General features: G+C 32.1%; 1 protein-coding gene across 2 annotated transcripts; it reads left to right on the top strand.

Annotated features, from left to right (window-relative positions):
- The first annotated feature begins 334 nt into the window (after window positions 1-334).
- LOC132725911 (excitatory amino acid transporter-like) lies at window positions 335-24,086 on the top strand. Of its 2 annotated transcripts, none has more exons than XM_060711109.1 (11): window positions 335-484; window positions 16,715-16,866; window positions 17,793-17,867; window positions 18,179-18,301; window positions 18,763-18,847; window positions 19,265-19,416; window positions 20,552-20,678; window positions 20,797-21,030; window positions 21,564-21,758; window positions 22,983-23,117; window positions 23,630-24,086. In XM_060711109.1, the coding sequence occupies exons 2-11, from the start codon at window positions 16,725-16,727 to the stop codon at window positions 23,829-23,831; spliced, it is 1,470 nt and encodes a 489-aa protein (XP_060567092.1). In that variant the 5' UTR covers window positions 335-484; window positions 16,715-16,724; the 3' UTR covers window positions 23,832-24,086. The 2 variants fall into 2 exon arrangements, with proteins under 2 accessions (XP_060567092.1, XP_060567091.1); XM_060711108.1 differs by lacking the exon at window positions 335-484 and adding an exon at window positions 13,155-13,282.
- The last annotated feature ends 1,260 nt before the right edge of the window (window positions 24,087-25,346 follow it).

The raw sequence follows: 25,346 nt of genomic DNA, 5'->3' as shown, positions 1-25,346 counted from the left end.
AATTATTTAATATTATACAAACAGCCTTGTTAAAGATTTTAAAGAAACATGAAAACGAATAAAATTTAGTGTAATTGGCAGAATGCAATTTTATTAAACATTTCCATTTAACAATATAGAAAAAGGAAGATGTGAACATAAATTGTATTATTTTCATATGCAGATTCAATGATCGCTTTAATGTCTGTCTTGATGATGGATTAGAGCAAAACAAAAGACTGTAAACAAATCATGTTGCGACTCTTTATTTGTTAATGTAAATCAATGTTTTATATTTATTTGTTGCGATGCAACCTTGAATTCTCTTTATCGTATTTATAATCCGCGTATATGCAGTAGGAATGTAGCTTACTGTAGTGTTTGTTAATGCAGTTGTAAATAAGCAAGCCGATATTACGAAATATTACATCATTCTGAACTACCGTATGGGATATGTTATTTGGAATGATACCGGAGTTTAAGTACTTTTCCCTCAGATAAAAAGGTAAGTGAACTTATATTTTAAAATTTTCTTTGACGTATTATACTTTACAATAATAACAATGGTTGTTGATATTTGTTTGTTTGCTGTTTTTGGGGGTTTTTTCTTCGTTTACACAGTGTAAATGTTTAAGAATCGAATATTTTAGTATAAAAACATGCACGAATTTCTAACACATGCTAATCACCTGGCCTACATGGCCTAACGAGTCTTCTTTGTAGTATATTGGATAGGACTAGACATCGTTTAAACATCTCAGTAGTTTACTCTTTGTGATCTTTGTTTACTTATAGGGTTTAAAACTTCTTTGGAAAATATATCATCAGTTGAGTATTTTCTTTTTGTCTTGATGATTTTTTTTATAACAGATGCTTAAATAAAAATATGTCCAGTTGGTGCATGTGCGGATTAAATTATTGTCTAATTAAAAGTTGAATATTTTGTTTTTAACGTTTTCTTGTGAATTAGAATAGACAGATAGTATGAGTTTTTTAATGTAATAGTTAAAGTTCTAGTTTTATACATATAACCTGTATAAGACTGATAATTTTCATTTCGCCAATATTGGACAGCATATATTATTTAATTACAAAACTGAACATTCAAAAACATACGTACTTTTATTTTCAAATCTTAATTTACAAATCAACATGTGTTATTCTCGATAATTGTTTGTTTGTTTTCCCCCGTTCATTTATCGGGTTTACAGCATCTTTTGAAAATACATCATTAATTGATTTTTTTTAAATTTTGTTACAAATTTTATGACAGTACCTCAATGTACCTTAATTGAAGACTTGTCTGTTGGTGAATGTGCTGATTTATTGATTACCTAATTAAAGGTTGATTTCTTTTTCTTTAAACGTTCTATTATGAAATAGACAGATATTATGTGTTGTTTTCTTTTGTAACAGTTAAAGTTCCAATTTTACGCACGTAAAAATAACCATTAGTGTGACTTTAGATTTTTTATGAAGAGTACCTTAAATAAAGACATGTCCGATTGGTGCATGTTCGCGTTTAATGATTTAAGTTGAATATTTTGTTTTGAACGTGTTATTCTGAATTAGTACAGACAAGTTTTTTATGTAATAGTTAAAGTTCTAGTTTTACACACTTAATGATAACCAGATAAGCAAGATAGATTGATATTTTTTACATCACAAATATTGGAGAGCAAATCATATTTACAAATCCGAACGTTTTATTGACACAAATTGCATAATGAGTGACATGAATGGTCATGTCTACCTTTAAATCAAATAGTAAATTAAACTTGTATACAGGCATTGTTTAGAAATAAAAACATACATAGGTTAAGGTGACATTTAACTTACTTTATACAAAATGCTACATTTTTGAAAAACATCACATATGTACTCGATCTAAAAATACTAAAGGTCGGCCAGCGAAACTAACACATTATAAACAAGATAAATTCTAAATGTCAAAGTAAGTTTGAGAATGTAATAGGTCTCTTTATGGTTTCCGTCTGAGAAAATTGTTACTATCATAAAATAGTATAATACCTAAGTTATTAGTATATTTGAAGCACGTTCATTAATGTTTAAAAATTAAAAGAGGCACTTTTGAAGAAATAATAAACTATAAATTAATGGTGGAAAGGAATATCTCTTGAAAAAATACTAAACGGTAAAGTAATGGTAGTTAGGACAAGGCGACATTCTATGTCACAATAAAAACTTACTTTAGTATTATTAGGATTAATTTTATAGATGAAATAATAAAGGAAAAAAGTGAAAAAATCAATGAATTCAATACAAATCATGATAGTATTATTGAGACATGGTATCATGTAAGTTGCTTAAGTGTTAATTTAAATAAAAGCTGCAGACTAATGCAATTAAATATAATAGAATAAATTGTATAGGATTTTTGCAAAACTGAAATGGTGCCAAATCTATAAGTTCTTGGCCCGATGTACTTCGGTAGTCAGAGAACCCAACTTATGGTCTTACTTTTCATTATAATCGCCCTCTACATCAATGCACTTTGCCCACCTGTGCTCCAACTTGTTTAACCCTTCAAAATATAACTCTCTAATTTGGTCCTCAAAAAACTCACAGTCTCAATGACACCTTCATTGCTTACAAAACGTCTACCACGAAGTTTGGTTTTCAGTTTCGAAAACAGGTACAAGTCACAGAGGGCCAAGTCAGGAAAATATTGAAATGGGGGAGAATTTCAAAGCCGAAGTCAGCTGCAGCAGCTATCGCAACTCGGGATGTGTGTGAGCTGGCGCATTATCGTACAGGAGCAGAACGCGTCCCTCTTTTTACGCGCGATTTCTTGACGCAGACGTGTCAATTCGTCTGCATAGTACGTACCGTGTATTGTACGACTTGCTCAAGATAGTTAAACATGATTATACCCGGACTATTCCAAAAAATTGAAGCCATCCTCTTCTCTGCTGATGGCACCCGCTTGAATTTTTTCGAAGGGGATTAACCAGGATGCTTCAACTGCATGCACTGTTTTTTTTTATTCTAGATCGAAGTGAGTGATGGACCCATGTTTCATCCTGCGTTACGTCCGGTAAATAAAATCAGGTTCCTCCTCATAGCAAGACAAAATAAATCTTGAAATACCAAGTCTGATCCGTTTCTGGTCGTCAGTCAACTGTATGGGGACCCATCTAGTGGAAACCTTTGACATGCCGGAGACGTCAGTCAAAATTGTCTGAACTGAACCAAAGGTTATAACCATTTCCCTAGCAATGCTTCGCAGGTCTCTCCTTCTGTCGCACATGAGCAGATCGTGCACAGCTTCGGCACTTTCATCGTCAGTGGCCTCTTTTGGCCGCCAAGGCCGCTTATTATCTCCAATGCTCTCCCTGCCCCTTTTAAATTCAGCAGCCGATTTTTTCACAGTGCTTTAGGAAGGGAACTCCTTCCCAAGTGTATCCACGAAGTCTACATGGATTTCCTTGGGGGCATCCCTTTTTTACAGGGTTACTTAATGACGGCTCTGATTCCAACTTTCTCTATTTGGTCTAAATGACATACCCCTCTACTGATCAAAATGTGTTTTACTTAATCTGTGTAAGACCGCGTGTAACTCGGTCAGTAATCATCAATAAGATATCGGTATCGTTGTATCGTGTGTAAATGTCAGTGTAGTGGCTAGAAGTAAATCGGGCCGAGAACTTTTTGACTATACCTCGTAGCTTTAACACATAAACATATAGCATCATTTTAAAGGTCGAAGTTCTTACTTGTTAAAATTAACTAATTAATTAATTGATGTCGAACAAGAAGGGGCAAACATATTGTTGTTTTGGATTGGTAAACATATTGGTGTGATCAAGATTCTGTTGGGTTTTTTTTGTGTGTTGATAAAATAGAAAATGAATATCATTTTATTTTTATTTATTCAATGTATCAATGCATTAAATCAACATATAACATTGCTACATTGAATACATTTAATGTGTTGATGTATTCTAGAAATAATGAAATTATAAAAATCTTTCAATGTTTGTATATTATGCTCTTAAACCCAGGTCAAGATTTATGCCATTGATATGTTAACTTGATACTTCTTATTAAAGTTTGTTATGCAATATTTTTATCACCAGTATCCTTGCTTGTATTAAAACATACAAAAATTATTTGAAATGTACAGTGTTAAGGAAAATTATTTCTACATAATTATATTCATTATATTTGTATATAATGTATGTATTTATGTTTATTGTGATTATTAGTGTATAAACATCTAAAAAAGGAATTGATTTGAATTGATATTGCCGGGCTACTTTACAAAATATGAAAAACAAGATCAACAAGGAAAGGCGGCGTTCAATGAACGCAACCCCCCCATGCTGCATAGAACTACCGGGTACACCAACTCGTTGACGGTCTTGTCTTCTCAAACCGATCATCATTCGCTCTGTGTAGAATAGTTTTATCCAAGTCAGTTACCATTGAAATATACCATAGTTCATATAAGTTCTTAAAACTTCCATCGAAGTAGGCGGTAAATGTCAGAGATAAATGCGGATGTTTGTTTAGTCTGTCTCTTGATAAGTATGTGGTATAAATACGATACTTTGACAAGGACACTAAGACAATATCATCGGCTACATTTGGTGTCATACACACAAAATCCCTATCCACACTCCTCTAAATTATTTTCCCAGGCTACCCATGAAGAGTGATCAAACAAAAAAATCCGAACTTTTTGTTCCTTGTCTATTTCCTGGTAAAAGAGGAAAAATTGTGTGATTTAATACCTTGAGAGCTTTTGAACATATATTCATATTGTATTGAATGTAGCCAATCCGGAGATATTGGCTAATGTTGCGGAAATATTGTCCTCGGTGAAAAGTAATTTCCGTTCACAAAATCCTCACTCTGCGCTTTGCCGGTCTGTATCGCCTCAGAAACTGAATCTAGTAGAACACGTACTGTTTGATCGGTTGTGATCTGCTCCAGGGTTTCACTAACCGTAGCTGTCATTGACAGCTTCTTTGATACATCATATTCTGGTTATCTTCTAAATGAATACAAAGAATTTTATTTTTAAATAATGTTAATGGTCTTATTACGTTATTGTGAAACTTTATGCCGTATCATTCACTTCACATTAACTCTTAAATTGTTAATTCTTCAAAAGTGTCTAAAATTGAATTGACTCAATTTCTACAGCTTAAACCAACTCATTGTTCTTCGGAATAAGTCCTCTGAGCACCTTTTAAGCATCATGTGAAAATCCCTTTAAGCTGTTTTATATTTAACATTATGTTCATGAACAATCACACGTGGTGTGCCATCGCGACACCACTTTTCGCTTATTTAAATGATTTTTCTTGTGTTTGTCATTTCAGAATGGTTTATATATTCCTTGAACAATTTGTTTGGCAAGCACTATTTTAATGGACTAGATGAACTCATGAAATACTATATTTATCGGATTTACTCGCTTGTTGGTACAAGGCTATTAGAAACATGGAAGCGACCAACGCGTTCACGAACAGAACAACGTCCTTAAAGTATTTGCCTAAACAATCTGGATCTCCACGCTTCACGTGACACGTATTTGGACCAAAATCTATCATTCAATAGCAAATCTGCACAAATCTGCAGCAACTTTGACACGAATTGCATCTCTTTTGCCAAATGTTGGCCGTTTGAGATAAAGCAGAGAAGCATATTCCTTTTTATCCGTCTCCGTAAACTAAGCAAGCAAACTTGGCGTCTATGTTTCGGGGTGTAAATTGGAAAACCATCACTACTAGCTGCTTCGAATGCACATTCATTCACTGAAATATGTATTTGTTTCCTTCGTCGTAAGACCTGGAGGTGCTGCCTTGGTAATACTACGTTTGACTTTCGGAAAAGAGTATACAATTGGCAATTGTGGAGGAACCTTGTTTTTATACATACTGTAAAAGAAGCAAAACTGAAATCGTCTTTTTCTTTTCAAGAACGAACTACTAGTATTAGAATTAAATCTTGGAAAATTCTGTCTTATTAATCAAGACAATATCCTTTTTTCACTAACACACATGACGTAAGCATAGGCAAATAAAATATTGTCAAAAACGTCATTTTATACACCTTTTGTTTGTTCCGCCTTGTGATTATTAATGAAGTGAGGCCACCTTTGTCACCTTAATGTGCAACCATTAACTAATGAATTGGGTTCATTTTTAACGAACCCCTCAGCTTTGAGCAATTGGTAAAATTCCGGAAACAAAGTGATCCCTCGGAAGCATTAATCACAACAAAATAACATAAGAATTGCAGACTCGGTTTGATTGAGTCTGTACATGAGTGATAATGAATAAGTGCAACATCACTCACGCCCCCTAGCACCGGCTTGAGCGGTACTCAATTCTCAACACTTTATAGTGTTGGCATCAATGATCCCGAAGGACCAGAAAATATAACAACACTGAAGTGAAGTACGGGGCAACTTTTTACAGCTGCCACACGGCACTTGACACCTGCTGTTGTGAAGTACAAAATTCCGGAAACAAAGTGATCCCTCGGAAGCATTAATCACAACAAAATAACATAAGAATTGCAGACTCGGTTTGATTGAGTCTGTACATGAGTGATAATGAATAAGTGCAACATCACTCACGCCCCCTAGCACCGGCTTTAGCGGTACTCAATTCTCAACACTTTCTCTATTCTTAATGACATCCTGCAATGAAGTTTTTTTGCAATGTTTCATACGAATGAATTGTATTGAAGGTGTTTCAATTTCTTGGGACTTGTTGCTAATTCTTCAGTGTCAATTCTTGACGTTTCAGTGCTGGTTTTGTGGATGATGGATAACATGTTTTTTTGTTTTTCTATGCTAATTTTGTGGTAGTGATTAAAGCTCTGAATATTGTTATGTCCTGATAATTGTGCAACCTCTAGCTTCCAACAATTTAGTTATAGCTGTTTTTCGGCCCGAATGGTTTATGTGCCTGCAATTCTTTCAATTTAGTCAATTCAATTTAGTCTGCAATTCTTATGTTATTTTGTTGTGATTAATGCTTCCGAGGGATCACTTTGTTTTCAGAATTTTGTACATCACGACAGCAGGTGTCAAGTGCTGTGTGGCAGCCGTAAAAAGTTGCCCCGTACTTCACTTCAGTGTTGTTATATTTTCTGGTCCTTCGGGATCATTGATGCCAGCACTATAAAGTGTTGAGAATTGAGTACCGCTCAAGCCGGTGCTAGGGGGCGTGAGGGATGTTGCACTTATTCATTATCCCTCATGTACAGACTCAATCAAACCGAGTCTGCAATTCTTATGTTATTTTGTTGTGATTAATGCTTCCGAGGGATCACTTTGTTTTCAGAATTTTGCAGAAATTCAGCCGTTTCGCAATGGATCCTAGGGTATTTTTTCCCATGGTGTTTTATCTACCAAGGCTCATCATCTGAATGAACGTTGGTACCTGAAATGAGTGATAAAAATGTAAACGTATCATCATTATAATATGAAGAATATATATATATAATACATATAATACATCTATATAGTTAGAAACATATATTTCACTACAGCAAAGTTCCTTATTAAAATAGATACCTAGATGAAATAGAGAAAACAAGGACCCTACAAAAAGCCCAACGCGACAAAATTGAAAATGTTGCAAGCTCGGTTTGATGGAGCCGTTCATGGACGGTACTGTCAAGTGCAAAGTACCATCCACGCCCCCTAGCACCGGCTTGAGCAGAATTCAACATTTAACATAAACTGGTACAATTTTGAATTTAGAAACATCCGCAGATGTAGAGAAAAGTCTGATATTTTATTCTTAAAAAGTTATTACAGTTTTACTGGACAGTTTGGTCACCTGCAAAGAATATTTGTCTTCTTAAATGAGGATCACTAGACAACAACTTCTTTATAAAAAGATAATTAATTAAATTTAAGATATATATAAATAACATTCTTAATACTATTTTCTTTACAAATTTAAAAGTAATTACTCCTTTGGGAAATAATTAAGCGTGCCTAATTTTTATTTTGATAAGGTGCAAAATTACACATATCATATGGAAAAAATATATACCTGTTATTTTAAAATTAAATTCGGCTGAAACATTCTTTGATCATCGGTGATTTTGTCTCTTGTCTTAGTTGCTCTCTCGGTAAATTGCAGGTATCTAAATGAATAAATTTTGATTAATTTAAGTAGGTTTACAGTTAATATTTTCCGTATTTTAATTGATAAATCTTAAAGAATGCTCGTGATAATTTTTAAGAATGAATATCCATACTGTGTATATATATAGCTGTACTAAAGTAAAGACATGTTTATAAAAAATTCAAAAATTAGTAAATTAATGATTAACTTATGTAGCCTACCTTGTTCCGTCTGCTGTATGTTTAAATTCAGTGTCTCCCCATAACATAGTGGAGTGTTCTTGACGACCTCTTAAGCCAAAGTGCATGGTGTTGTTTAACCAAATAGTATAAATAAGGGCTTGTGGATTTTCTGAAATACATGTAAATTTAATTAATTTTAAAATCAGTCGATTAACATAAGTTCTTGTAGATCTTATAAAACATTTATATAATATTTTCCATAATATTTTTCTCCAACTAAGGATAATAAATTTATCAATAATCATAGTAAGAAACCTCATTAAAACAACGTATACATTTGTAAATGAGGTACAGTATTACCGCTACTCAATTCCCCATAGGGAGACCCTCGTTTAAATTGAACGGGTTGCTTCCCTTTATCGTTACCTAGGAGCGTGTAAACAAACAGCTGTCAATTGCTAAGTACCAAAATATGATAAACAAGATCAACAAGGAAAGGCGGCGTTCAATGAACGCAAGTTTATCATATTTTACCTTAACCAAGAATGCCTTTCTCGTATTTTTGTTGTATTTCTGAGTTGGTAAAGAGATCTGCTCTTTTAATTTAGTTCCCGATGCCTTTTTCTCTAAGATCTATAGTTTTGGCTTTTAATGTTTCACGACTATGCCGGAATGCTCTGTCTGTCGTTAAATCTATCGAGTAATCCGCTTCAACAAACTCATAATAGGTCACGTGACACTCATGATTTCAAATCATTTGAAATCATAGGCAATTTTGCTACTGTAATATATACGAGGGGAAGTCAGAAAATATCCGGACTTTTGACTCGTTCTCGAAAACCATTCAACATTTAAAAAAAAATCTTTCTATTCTTTTTCAAAATATTCTCGACCTACGTCTACGCACTTTTGCCATCTTCGTGGGAGCTTTTGTATTCCCGCTGTGAACCATGACGTAGACCTATGTTTTGGGTACTGTGTAACAGAAAATATCATAAAATAGATAAATACAGAATCCCTAAAGAAAGCCCAACACGACAAAATTGAAAATGTTGCAGGCTCGGTTTGATTGAGCCTGTTCATGGACGGTGTTACCGTCCACGCCCCCTAGCACCGGCTTAAACAGAATTCAACATTTAAACATGAAATAGTAAAATTTTGAATTTAAAAACATCCGCAGATGTGTTCATACGGCGGTTATCATGGAACCTTCAATGTGACACTACCGTGCCATTCCATGAAAAGCGGCGTATGGTCCCCTAAACGAGAAAACAATGGGCGGAACTAATTAAAATGGAATTTTTAAAGCCGCCCTGGTCTTATATTTCTTTCCAGCAAGCATTTTTTTCAGTTCTGGAAACAAATAAAAGTCACAGGGGGCGAGGTCTGGGCTATAAGGAGAGTGAGACAACAATTGCCATTTGTAAGAGTTGATAACCTCCACTGTAGCTGCGGTAGTATGGGAGGGTGCGTTATCTCGACGAAGGAGGACATGTGCTAACCTGGGACGCATTTGCTTCAGCTTTTCTCTGAGATTTTTCAGAATGAATTACTTCAGAATAGTACTTGGCGGTGACAGTTTGACCTTTTGGCATGAAATGAGTAAGTATCATTCCTTGTGAATCTCAAAAGGCAACAAGCATGACTTTGCCAGCCGAAGGAGACAGCTTAAATTTTTAGGAGGTGGGGAACCAGCTCGTTTCCACTGCTTTGACTGAGCTGTTGTCTCAGGTTCGGAATAATGAACCCACATCTCATCTCCAGTGATAATGCGGTTCAAAAACTTATCTCCTTCACGATTAAAACGACGTAAATGTTCTTTTGCATTGGTTACTCTGGTTGCCTTTTGATCTGCGGACAGCTGTCTAGGCACCCACCTGGCACTTACCTTGCTCATGCCTAGGTGTTCGTGTAAAATCTTGTGTGCCGATGCCTTATCGATGCTAAACTTGTTGGCTACCTCCTCCAAAGTTACTCAACGATTTTTGTTGACAAAAGCTTTAACATTTGCTACCATTGTTGGGGTCACCGCCTCAGCTGGCCGCCCAGTCCTATGCCTGTCACAAACACTTGTTCTGCCTTCACGAAACTCAGAAACCCAGTTGTAGAATGTTGATCGTGATACACATTTATCAGAAAATCTTTTTTTAAGCCTCTGAAAGATGTGGCAGGGCTTTTCACGTTCTGCAATACAGAGCGTTGTTTCTCTAACAAAGAGTCCATGATAGACGAAACACCTATCATATATCAGAGGGCAAAATACTGTGTATACACAACTATCATTGAAAATAAACTGACCACGTTATTGGCGAATGAATGAAGTTTACACCAATAAATAATGTGTGTATATAGCTGCACGTGGAAAGAGAGGAGCATGAAAAGTCTGGGTATTTTCTGACCGCCCCTCGTAGCAACAAGTGTATTTAGAATATTTTTGTGCAGATTCGTTATGAATTAAAATTTATAATTTATAAATTCGGAAAGTTCCATCATCTGTTAATATGGCAGGAAATTTATTATCTTAAAAACAAAATGACACCTGACTCATTGTTTCCTTTTAATAATTATTGGAATAGGTATTCGGTGAGGTTATGAAACGTTAAACCAAAAAAGACCACCCAGCAGTCGCCGCTTTATCTAATTAATATTTCCATACATCTGATCATCCTAATTGGTATTAAATTGCGCACGCGCGAAATGCTACTGAAAAGGTCTATAAAACTGCTTATACAAAAACAGTTGTTTAACATCTGTTTATTTTTTATCTTCCTTTTTTCCTTTTTTGACCAAGATTTTCTTAAATTATATACTTTATTGTTTCAAGATGGATGATGTTTTCATGCTTGCATACCAGTATTTTGCATAATCTTCTAAACCTTTCTGTCCGATTCTATTAAATTTAGTTTGAAACGTGTCATGTTCTCTTGCTATATTTTTTTATTCAGTAGTAAATGATATAGATTTTCTTTTGGTCAGTTTATCTCTTCACTTTCCATTTCGATGCACAATTTTAAAAAGGCTTTTTATAAAGAGTATTTATGTGATAAAAGAGGTTGCAAACTATAAAAAGTCTTTCCGCATGACTAACAATTTTAAATGATTGGCAAACTCGTACTTATAGATATCTTTGTTGCGAACTGCAAACCAAGTATCTATAATGAATTGGTCGATATAAATACTCCAAAGACCCGACACTTTTGTTTGTTGTTTTTTTAGTGTTGTTGTTTATTTCTTTACAGCGCACAAAATGCTAATTGCTAACGTAATATATAAAAAAGATAAATGCATCTATATATTCGATTGAACCAGAGTATGACCGCAAGTGTGAATGATAAACATATTTACTAGTCAATTAAATGTAACACATAAAAGGAAGCTATCAACATTGTCATCTTCTTACACTAAGGCAAAGGAAAATATCAAACACATAGCGTGCATTATCATGTAATATATTTGTTTCTTTTTTGTACATATAAATTACAATTTCTATTGTAATTATAGTGTACATTTATACATGTATTTATTAACAAAATTGATTAATGTACTTTTATAATACAAATGTTTATGTTAATTATGAATTATAAACCGCCAACCATGAAACTTGGCTGTGAACGTGTAAAACGTTTGAACTGTTTGACTTAACATTACATGTAAACACTCATAAATAATACCATACTTACTATATTCAAGTCCAATCTTCAATGAAAACAGCCATTTTTCACAAAATGCTCATGAAGTAATTGGTTAATGTGTTACAGTATGGGTTCTCATATATATGTCATATGATTCTGTAGATAAGGTGCATAAGTGCGTCGATTGAGGGTTATAAGCTGGACTGACGGCGGGCATTAACTGGAAAATATATATAAAACAGTATATATTTTGCAATTATTCAAATGTATTTTTCAATCGAATATACAATTCAATGATTACATTGTAGTCTCCTTGATATTGTAAATGTAAACAATAAACAAATATGGCGGCTTATATAGATTAGAAAAACATCTCCAAAAACATTATTTACGAAATATATTTACGAAATATATTTCAAGATTATATTTATATTATCTTAAGTAATTGAAGCACCTGTAGCAAATATAATAATATTTGTTATGTTACACACAACAGATGCGTGGCTTAGTTTAAATGTATAGGTGCTCGTGAGTCTACAACTTTTAAAAAAAAAGAATTACATGTATAAGTAGCTGAGAAATATTCAGCCAATAATATATTTCATAACGTGCACATATCTCTTTCTCTGAAAGTTATAAACATAAGTGTTTTCGTACATGTATGTATGTTTAAGTTTTCTAAAATTGTATATACATTCCTCACTGACAAATTATCAAGACCATTAAAGACGCCGTACTTGCTAAAAATTTTCAATAGTTTTTAAATTCTCTCTTCATTTCATAAAGACTGTGCAGTCCGATTTTTTCATGTCTTTTAATCAAACGACATTGCTTTTAAATTATAAAATATGATAAACAAGATCAACAAGGAAAGGCGGCGTTCAATGAACGCAACCCCCATATGACCCAGCAACAAGAACCAACGGCAAGGAGCCCAGGCGGACCCCGAACAAAAACAGGACAGGACTTCATCTAAATATGGAAAAGTTCTGTGTAATTAATCAAGACAACAAAATTCTTTTTTTCTTCAGAAAACACAAATGGCTTAAGGCAGATAAGATATTGTAGAAAACGTCTATGTATAATACCTTTTGTTTGTTCCGCCTTGTGATTATTATTAAAGTTTTGACACGTGAATTCATCTCTAACCAAATTATTATGTTATACAAATTCTTCATACAATTTTTTCATATTGAATATTTTATTAAAAACTTAATGGATCGTTTCACGGCTAGCGAGAGTACTTTGATATAAATGTTATATCTTTACACTGTGTGGTTTGATACGTTAATGGTGTTTAACTTGATGTTATTTTACCCACCGAAACGGATACATAGTTGGGAATAGAAAAAAAGTTTTTAAATTGAATGTAAGTATTTTTAACTTTATCGTTGTATTATCTTTCCTATTTTCTTAACTATTGTTATCATTTTTATTATTATTATTATTATTATTATTATCATCATCATCATCATTATTAAGGCAAATAATCTGAACTGCAACGCTAGCAAAAGTGAAGACATCTAAACTCCCAGGAACGATGCAGTAATGGTAAATTGTCGTGATCTGAAAGGAAACCTACCAACACCAACACAATTGTTACTTCACATGTAATTTAAATGTTCAAAGTATATAATAATAATTTTAAAATTTAGATGATGAGTGAAACAAAATGTTTTTTGTTTTTTTTTAATCATAAAGTGAAATCATAAGGTTCCAAAAATGGCATTAGTGCGACACTTGTTTTAAAAATGTGTTCCAACCGTGTAACTTAAAATTGCGACAGGCCTCAGTTATTGTCGATAACCTTTAGTCTATTTTGTATAAGGTAAAAATGCACTGCGTCGTTTGACGGCGAAATTCATACTCCGGTACTGTAAATTGTAAAAAAATATATTTAAAAAAACATCTGCTAGTTTAAATATTTTTATTTTCTATCACAATTAATATTATCATTGAAAACATAACTATTATTATCTAGTATTGTCGTTTTATACGATGTTATATATTTTGCTTCGAGTTTCCGCTATAATGTGGGAACCAGAAGATTCATCATTAATCCGTTAATCAATATTTGACACGGTGTGGTCCGTGTGGAAAATGTAATTTAATGTGCAGAGCTTGGAAAATAAACGTACGATCGGATAGCAACATATATTTATTTATAATTATAAAAAAAATATTTACAATAAAAATGGCTTCTAATAACATATATATATATATATATGAAATTAATGTACATCAGTTATGTTTACATTTCGAAATTTAGTATCTTCAGGAAATTAACGCTCGGGTAAAAGAATGACTTTTTTTTAACTTAATGAAATTCTTTTCTACCTTGTTTACATGTTAGACACTATACCATGTCATACTTATATTTAAACAAACTATATCTAGTGCTTGTATCAGGGGCGCATAAGGGTTGGGTCTACAGTGCAAATTTCTTAAAGCTTATGTACACCGGTATCTCGTATGTCACCTGTATCTTGGAAAGTTAAAATTGTATTTTGCGGTAGATGTTTAATTATCAAGACTCTAGCCGTCATTCTGATGTTTTTATAAAAATGCTATAAAAAGAAGATGCTCCACTGTTTTTATAAACTGAGCATAACCGCTACATTCTGAAGGATATTTATAGAAATGTCCGTGTGACACGCGGGTATTATTGAATATTCATTAAAAGTACAATACGAAATTGGAAACAGATATGGCACAATGTAAACTAACTTGTGACCTTTTCCTATCCTCTTAACATTTACACTTGGATGGGCATTATGCAACTTTATGTATGAGAACTAAGATAACATTTCTTTAACAGATAATAATGTCTATCATTAACCTAAAGGTTTTCGTATATAATTATTAAACATGAAATATATGGCTCGAACTTATTATTCAGTTTAAGGGATTTTGTCATCAAATTGCATGATCTTATTAGATCTTAAAGTGACATTATGCCCGTGCACGTGTGAAAAGGTGAGTGACATTGTTAATTGTGAGCCTGTTGGGAAAATGTCATAATAATTTATAAAAATAGTATCCATTTTGTCATTATTATTTTCAGTTTTTATATATTTATTTATTTATTTTCATTTATAAAAAAAAAAACAAGTCACGTTATTACTTGAAATGAGTGTGTATCCGTCATCTGTTTAATGGATGTTTTTATTATAATAATCCCTTGATACAATTTCACAACAAAAATTATTTCAATTTAAATATATTCATCTTATATATTCATTTTTATCATAAAATAGGTGTTTTATCGTTTCTTTCTTTTTTTACAAATTATTACATATAATGTTTCTGCTGGCGATCAGGTAATCATGTAGACATTGGACTTTTCATACTGGTCAGGTCATTTAATAAAACGGGAACAGAAATAACACATCATTGTTACTATATAATTAAGTTGAAGACAAAGATGTACCACGTAAACTAAGTCTTACTTTAAAATGTGTTACTTGAATTAATTGGGTATTTAAAAAAAATAATAATTTGTATTTTTAAAACAATGACAATTAGATAAGTTAACAATCAACTAATTAAATGTTGATAAAAACAACTTTCAACACTGTTTAAATTGGTTTTAATTCTCTGTTGGCTTGAATGTCGCACCAACGCAGTACAGGTCATATTTTTATTTTATTCTTTATTATAGTCTCATCTATACACATATATACATTTAAATCATTTAAAACATTGAAAATGTATATAGCCATTCTCGAAAGAATTACAGGAGACGTGTTATAGCTAATACTAAGAGGGATAACTCCACAGTCCATATTATAGAAATGTATAATATGTATTGTAGATTTACCTCCCTTATTTACGTATATTCACATTCTCAACATTTACATCATATTGCATAGGATGACATAATTGCACATTGTCATTATTAAAAAGTTATTTGAGACATTTAATCACAAACTTATAATAGACTTTTTACATTCTAAAATTTTGATAACCTCTACTGACCTTGTCTTAAAAACTGCCATAAAAAATTATACTGTAAAATACTAATTTTTGTAATAAAAGCACTATCACGCAATATGAAAAAAAATGTTTTACAAAATCATTTATCACTTATGGTTAGACCATGGATGAACTGTTCAGTAGTGAGTATCAAAACATAGGTATAAAACAACTTATATATGTAATTTAAAATATATCATATTCTATATTAAAATTTCAATGTGTTTAAAATTATATTAACTGTTCACTCCAGGCAGGAGGTGAGATACAGACATTACACACATTCTTGTTTATGAATTAAGAAATGTTCTAAAGACTTATTTTTGAGGTTTAAAAACAACGACTTTAACCACTCGGCCACGGATGCCCGACCTTGTTGTTGGATAAGTGTTTCTGATTCTTTTAACTAAAATCGGCAAAACATATATCACAAAACATATATTAAGAAACATAATGAACGCTTTTCGTCATATGATTTTTTAACCAAGTTTACAATATATAAATGTGTCGACACTATAACTTCTAAATTCAACATAAATGTGAATATAGCGGTTTACGTTATTACTTTTATATTTCAGCATGTATACATATTATTTTGCATTCAAGTTATTATCACCCAAAACCGATAAGTATGAAATTAAATGATTCCAATGTATGCTTTGAGATACAACTACAGAGGTAAAATAACAATGCCATTAATAAAAATAATAATTGTAAAATTCTGTTCAAGTTTAATAATGACTAAAAATCATTATTTGTTGAAATGTTCTAAACTCGTTAAAACAAACACGGTCATTGCAAAATTTATTTATTATTTCATTTTTAGGATAACAACTATGGCACAAAAAGATTGTTTGATGATAGCGATAAAGAAGAACCTTCTGCTACTTCTAACATTGTTAGGCGTGATATGTGGAATAGGTATCGGGTTTGCTGTCAGATCAAGCTCTCCGACGAGTTCCGTATTATTATGGCTTGGTAAGTAGAAAAAGAGTGAGAATAGACCAACATTGAAGAATAACATTGACAGAACGTAGCCTCCACAATATCCACAAGTGTCTATCATTCTTGATTTCTTGTATATCGTTCTGAAAAAGATTTCTGTTCATGCTTGATACAATTATTATGGTTAAAACACTGCTGGCAGTGTATTTCATAAAAATAAGTGCCTTACATGATAGGGGTTAACGAAGTAAATTTCAAACCACACAGGAAACAGTTGTCTCTTTTGTAACTTGTTAATCATTTCTCATTTTCTTTTTCAGTTCTGTGAAAGCGATTTTAATTTAAAATGTTTGCCGATTTTAAGTGATAAAATATATGTAACAAGATAACCGAAAAAGTAAAAATTATCATTATCATAATAAACACGGTAAAACTCCTTAATAGCTTAATTGTATCCAGGTAAAACTATTTAAATGCCTAAATGTCAGATAATCTACCTACCCCTCTGTCTTTTTAAGCAAAGTTTGACTATACTTATTCTGACCAGCAATATTGTAGTGTTTGTTTTACCTAAGGGCTGATTTTTGCTATTCAAAAATTATATTATCTCAATCCTATCATACCTTTACAAAAAGAAAGATAAAATAATAGAAACAAATTGTTATAACTCATGAAAACATAATGTATTGCCATGTCGTTCTGTAAAAGCTTTACTAATAATGCAAATGCAATTCTAAAACTAGACCTTATACCAATTTGTTGTCGTATCAAGTGCTGATTTAAAATTTAAAAAAATATAAACATCTAAATTTAAAATGCAAATAAAGTATGTGTTTCTTATATGAGTGTTTTTTCAAATTGCGGTGCTATTTGGTAAAAATGAAACCTTAATGTGAAATAAAACTGATGCACATAATCAAAATATACTTTGTGTTTATTTGACACTGTATGTTTTTAAGGTTTACCTGGTGAACTGTACTTGCGACTTTTGAAAATGATGATCGTTCCTCTGATAGTCTCCAGTGTAATAACAGGTATGAACATGTTGTTATCAATCTCCTTTTTAATTGTGTTGCATGACACTTCATTCCTAAAAAAATTCACTTCACATTTATAAATTTTGTAATGACAACTGAAACGGAACAACATTTTTCATATTTTGTCTAATGTTGAAAATATTGTAATCATTTTATTTTTCACTCTTTACATATTTTGAAATTTCCTTACAAATGATGAATTGTTTTGTCCAGATTGAAAGATGGACAAGGTCATTTAATATAGCTAACGTGGAAGGTGTGATATATAATTTATCCAAAAACGCTTTAACTAGTTTATTTTATTTTAGGAACTGCGTCACTTCACCCAAAAGCCAACGGAAAAATCGGAATTGTTTCCTTTGTTTTTGTATTTATTACAAATGCCTTAGGCACAGGTCTTGGTGTTGTATCGTTCTACGTTTTACGACCCGGTAAGTATTAAAGTTACCTACCTTTTTATACCAAACTAGTCGTAGAAAGCAGTTTTGTCATGCCTATGTCTTAACTTTTGTTTAACAATTACATATATCATATCGAAAATATGTTTTCTAGTTAATCAAAAAGAATTAATAAAAATCGAATTTGTCCTTCATTTGCATTTTTTGTTGTCAATGCGCTTACAGAATGTACAAACATCAATGCATTCATTCTCTAAACGAAAAGAATGTAACAGTTTTGTTTCTGTTTAGTAATACCTTATTGTTGTCATATAAAAATCAATGTTTTATCTTCCATTTAATCATATTAGCCTGAAAACATTTGGTTCTCATAATTGTATTGTTTGTGCTATTAGTTTGAAGTACAAATTAATGTTCGAACAATCTAAGTGTTAATCTAAGTTTAGAAATTTGAAACAAATAATTCATTCTATTACCCTCTTATTGTATTTCAGGTGTAGAAAGTGGAAAAAGCAATGATCAATCTGCATTGGAAACGAAACCTATGGAGACGCAAGATATATTTGCTGACATGCTTAGGTGAATTTGTTAAATAATTAAATACAATTTTTGGAACGCCAAGGTGTTGAAATTAAGTAAAGGAGATGAGAAACAAAGTCTGACATATAGAAACAAATTTGGAGACGGTTAAGTCCCTTTATAAAATCTTATATTTCTTCCTTGGAATCAAACATCTTCTACTTATAACATAAAAATTAAAGGAAGTTGATTACTTACGTCTAAATGTTTGTTTGTCTTGGGTGGGTAAGCCGAACTGTTCATGCTTGAAGAAATTTCATGTCAGGTTAAGCGATCAAGGACAATAGAAGAGAAACATATGTCAGTTTATTGCCTAGAATAAATATTTAAGAAATGGAAAATCGCAAAAAAGTAATTGTTTGAATATTTGGTAATTATTTTTGAATTGAATAATTATAGAGAAAATTTCTTTTTAAGGAACATTATCCCTGATAACTTATTCGTGGCAACTTTTCAACAAACGCTGACAGAATACAAATATAAGGACATAGTAAACACAACGTCGGGGAAATCATCCTTTGCCATCGTAGGAAAGACGCTAGGAAGCACAAGTGGACCAAATTTACTAGGTATTCAAACAATTATGGCCTAACTTAAATAAAAGTCAAAATGTGTTTTCAATCAATTCCTTCTTGTCTTATCCATTTATATTGCTTTATTATTCTAATAATTTTCATGATCATTATTTCTGATATCATCATAAATTTAGTTAATTCATTAGTTAAGTAATAACTTCAATAAAAGTTATTCTTGCAAAAAAAGAACAGGAATACCAACACAATTTCACAACTCTGTTTATATAGGCATTCTTCAAAGCTCATTAGATTGACATATCTTGAAAAGAAAGCCCTCATGTGTATGCGGGTTATGTCGGACTCGGACTCTGCGTTCTTTAATAGTTGTTCTACTTTGTCGATCTTATTTGTAGGGTAAATTGAATTTGAAAGTTGTGTGGTTTCCTTTTGACAAAAAAGATAAATAGCCTTATTTTCTGTATGTGGTAGAAAATGCTACAAACTTCGAATTGCATTGTAACTAATATGAAGATAATTATAACTTCAAACTTCTGCCATTCAAGTATAAATGTTTAAACCGCTGCTAAAAGCTTGCACTTACAAGTACCGTCCATGAATATCTCAATCAAACCGAACTTGCAATTTTTCTAATTTAGCCATTTAAGTCATTCATTTTGTATTTCGATTATGATTTTCTCTAGTATTTTAAATTACGTGGAGAGTTGTACCGAGAAATGTGGCCCTTTCATTCAATCAGACATGATATAGTTTCCATCATGAAGATCGTTCAGCACGACCGATGTTTACTCTGTTTAATCACCCTTAGAATATGTTGCTCGCTTTTAAAATTTGCCAGAGAACGACTTCGGTGATATGCAGGCTTCGTAACACCTAGATCATTTTTACTTATCTTAATTAGTTTCGCCGACTGTTTTGTTTGTTCAGGGCACTCGCAGTATTTTACATTTTGATCATACGCCGCTTTACATGGAAAGTTACGAATTTGTCACGTGTAAGGTTCTATATTCAGAATTTGTATCATTAATATTTGTTGAATTTAGTCAGTGAACAGGCTCAATCAAACCAAACCTGCAATATTTTAAGTCTTCATTTTTTAAATTTCGATGTAGGTAAATAAATTGTTTGCATTGTATATTAAAGATTTTTTAAAGGCAAAGTTTCATTTCAGGTTTAATTTTCGCATGCACTTTACTCGGAATGGCAACGTCAGCTCTAGGTAAACAGGGAAGACCACTGATAGATGTTTTAGATGCATTAACCCGGGTAGTTATCATCATTATCCGGTGGTTACTATGGTAAATGTTAACTAGATTTGATACATTTGATGCTTTGAAGTTTGATGTATATGTTTATCAACACAAATGAAATTCTTCTCAGATAAGAAGATATAATTTTAATTTCTTTTTTTAATAGGACAACGCCTGTGGGGGTCCTCAGTCTAATTCTTGTGCCTGTAGCTGAACTGGATGATGTTGGAAGTGTGTTTCGTGACCTTGGACTGTTTATTTCTGCCGTTGTTGTTGGTTGTTTTGTTCAACAGATCATTGTTATGCCATTGATTTTATTTGTGTTAACACGACGGAATCCTTTCAGACATATGTCGGCAATATCAAGATCGTGGTTGATAAGTTTTGCTGCTTCAAGCACGTGAGTACAACTTGTTCTTATGCATTGATTAAACGGATCAAGCGTATTAAACCAAAAAGATTATCATTTAACTAAAGTATATCAACTTTTTATTTTACTATCGATAAGGGATTTTTTTTTTAAGTTGTTGTTATAGAATTTGGAGGAGTAACTCATTTCCAGTTTGATTGAATCATGGTAAACTGTTAGTGATTGATAATTATGTATTGTTTCCTTACATAACATTCTTGATCAAAGCTTAACAGTTATAATATCTGTCTTGCACTTCGAGTATAACATTTCGATGTGAACAATGAAATCATGTTAACTGTTTGCATTGCGCAATATTATTTTACTTGTGGGATCAATTTATGAGTAATTGATAATCAACGATACTCCCGAGGTGGTTAATAGATAAAATATTATAAGTATTTTTTATTATTTCCTTTTGTATGTGCAGAATGTAGTACTGTAAATTGAAATGATCCAACATGGCACTTATCAGAAACACAAAGGTAAGATATTTATTTATATATATATTTTTTTTTTTGCAGAGCAGTTGCCATACCAGAAATGTTGACAAGCTGTGAAGTAAAGTTAGAACTTGATAAGAGAATTACAAGATTTACCATTCCTTTCAGCGTCACATTGAGTGCAAATGGAAGTGCTGTATTTATTGCATGCTCGTGTTTGTTTTTGTCAAATATTTCCGGAATACCAACCACAACTGTCACCGTCTTAACTGTTTGGTAAAATTTTGAATTTTTTCTACCACCGCAGCATCTTGAAATTAAAATAATCTACTTCTATAAAACAACAAGTCCGATTTCAACCAAACTGGCCAGGATTGTACCTTGTGTTAGAGGCTTAGCTGTAAAATTATTATGTTTTCATGCAGAAATTTGGTTAACGGGGCAAACAAAAAAGTACTAGGAAGATAACGGGGTTTCCTTTTAAACATACAATATAAATCGAATTTTCTTAGCTAGAGCTTAAATGTTTGACATGAAAGATTGTATAGTTGACCTCTACCAAGACCGTTTAAATTATAGCCTTAAAGTCAAAATTGGTCCCATTCTTGGGTTATAGATCTGTTTGATGTCTTGATGAGCTGTTTGCCGGTGGTCCTGTGTTTGGGGATACCTACATATAGTAGAATATTAAAAATGTTCTCTTTCAAATCAAAAAGGGCAAGAGTTTACTAATAATTTGGTATCAAACATTGTCGTTTATCCAACATCTACTAGGATTATTCTAATTATAGCCATGAGGCCAAAAATGACCTAACTACGGGGTAACTGTCCCCAAAGATCATCTTCTGCTAAACAAAATAAAACAAAAATAAAGGCTATATATTAGAATTTTTGCATAAAACATATGTCTTCGAATATCCCAAGATTTTAAAAAACAGCCATTGGGTCAGAATTGGTCTTGCATCGGGGCGCCATGTGCTTTCCTTTACAAATGTCTTTCCTTTATACATTTAGATATATAATATTGAAACATCTGCACAGTGACTTTCATTTGACATGCTGAAATATGTCCTTACCCCTATGTTCACTAGGCACTACTGTACGATCTCAAAACAAACTGCTAACTGGTATAATATAGTGGTATTCTTTTCACAAATTATTTGTTTATTTTATTTAAAAAAAAAACAGAGAACAATGAGAAGGTTAAAACAGTATTCATACTTATAATTGAAAAGTTTTCATCAGATCCAGAATTAAATGATTAAGGTATTTCTGCTGTTTTTTACTTGTATCCGTCAATGACTAAATATATTTACTAAACAGATTTTAACGTATATAACTTAATTATACTAGAAAGAATAATTTAGTGAAAATATAATGATTTCATTTTATACTGTAAATTGAAATGTTTATTACACGTTTAACCTTTTTGCGTTCATCCGCAAATCCATCGAAACAATATTTATACATAAAAAGATTTGTTCTTTTCTCATATTTCAGCTTCCTGACAACAATGTCTGCTTTGGCGATTCCGTCAGTACCAAGTGCATCAATTGTTACTATCGTGATGATTCTGTCATCTCTTAGTATTCCTATTGAACCAATTGCCCTTCTTCTTGCCGTTGAGTTTTTCCTGTAAGTTATAAATACAAATATCGATATCACCATATAATTCCTTTCATTTTACCAGTACCGTCCGTTAACAGGCTCAATCAAACCGATCCTGCAACATTTTCAATTTTGCCGTGTTGGGCTTTCTTTAGGGATTCTTATTTCTCTCTATTTTATATCAAATACATGTATGAGAGGATTAAACCAAAAGCTCAAACGAGAATAAGCCAGAGGCTTGAAACAAACGTTCATAATCATTTCAAAGATTTTAAGGAGTGACCTATAACGAAAGTTTATATTAAGTATATCAAAGACATTACCGAGAAGCTTAAACAAAGTTCATATTCATATGAAATACATGAAAAAAATGACTGAAGAATATAACAAATTATCATTTGTAAGATTAATTTTTCTTTATATTTTAAAATATCGTTTATTAAGTTAAAAGCAATTGTTTAGAATCATTTACTTGTTGGACTGTATTCTTGGTGACCGATTGATTATTGTTTTCATCGGTTTTATGTGTTTGTTTGCAGAGATCGTGTCAGGACCACCAGTAGTGTTGTAAGTCACACAATGTGTGCAGCTGTAACACATCACATGTGTAAAAACATATTGAAGGATATAGAGGTTAATGATGATATTCAGGTTGAAATAACGAGTGGGGAAAATCAGAAAATGTTGGCAGACACTATGGCCATCGAGTTGAACGGAAACATTGAGTGTACTGATAAATAGCAAAAAATACTAAAATTATAAGAGCAATTTTGTTTACAGTTTTTTTTTATTTAGATATTGCTTAAAATTGTGTGAATAAAAGCATCCAGATAATACACTGTATATTATATATACTCGTATATTTTTGTCAGTAGTTTGATGTATGAGGAATCAATAAATGCCGTAATGGAGCATTTATCGCTGATTTTTCTCCATTTCCTAATGTTAATATATATATATATATTAATTATGTCAACTGAATAAAAATTTATCATACGGGCATACTTGTTCTACTTGAACATTTATTGTTCAACGTGAGTTCGCTATTCGGCCATTTAACATCGTGTTCGAAGTTAAAAAAAGAAATTTAGAATTATATTTGTGTAATGCATGCAAACCTTTCTGTGTCTCGCGAACGATTATTTTCTTCTAAGCGCCATTTCTTTGATTCCTGGCTTTCCATTTTAGTGGACAATACGTGTCCTACGTTATGATAAACTAATTGTTGACCGGAAGTAGTATTTTTTTCGCGCATGCGCAATGTGCGTAGGGCAAAAAAGAGCCTCCCCGTAAATAGAAATGTAGTAGAAATCCATAGACAATTCCTAGTTAGTTTAAGGGAAAAATTAGAAAATCATATTAAATAGTTTTTAACAGAAACACAAAAGATGCCTTTATAGCTTTGTGGCCAAGAGTGCCTAAAAAAGCATGGAAAAGACGAGTGTTTAAGAATTACCCCTTACGATCACGTGTCTGACATTGAGATTATTGTTGTAAAAAATGTAGAAAAATATATATTAGCAAATAAAAAAGTCAATTTAATTGTTGTTAAAATTGTCCATAAACTATTTTTATAACATAAAATATATAACATATCTATATAAATTTTATAACATTTAAAACCGGTCACGTGTCAATCTGTTTGACACCTCCCGCCTGCCAATCCACTTTCAAAGGAATACCAATTGTGTAATATTATGTAATACATGGGTAATAAAATGTGATCTTTAACACCCTGCTGTTTTAATTTAAATTACTGATGAAAAAGTCACCTCACGATACCTTGAACAGAGAACTTTTGGTTGTTGAATTTTAAGTCCCGCTAATTTTGTATATCTGTTATAAATATCAAATTCACGTTTTAAATATTTACCGCTTTAATTCAACCCAAAATTTCTTTTTTCTGTGTGATATAACTGAAATCACGCCTTTTAAAGACTTAAGTGCGCTAAAATGTATTCTATCGTGATTGCGCTTTTGACCTACGCAAATGTGCATGCGGGAAATGCAACATGCGTTGCTTTGGAAAAATTGTTATGTAAAAAGGTCTATAGTGATTACAAATATGAAGATCTAATCAATTCGATAATGAGAATCGGATCTTCACAAGTGAGAGATGATCGTGTAATAGGACCACGTGATCGGGATGTAAGGCGTGAAATAGAGGATTCGAAAGTGAGGCTTAATGCGAAGAAGAGGTAACAAGACCTTGTGTAAATATAAATAAACATCGAAACATGGAATATTTGCGGTTTA

The sequence above is a fragment of the Ruditapes philippinarum genome, unplaced genomic scaffold, assembly GCF_026571515.1.
Source record: "Ruditapes philippinarum isolate M1 unplaced genomic scaffold, ASM2657151v2 ctg27_1_1_1_1, whole genome shotgun sequence".
Taxonomy (NCBI): Eukaryota; Metazoa; Mollusca; class Bivalvia; order Venerida; family Veneridae; genus Ruditapes; species Ruditapes philippinarum.
This window is presented reverse-complemented; position numbering and strand designations above follow the sequence as displayed.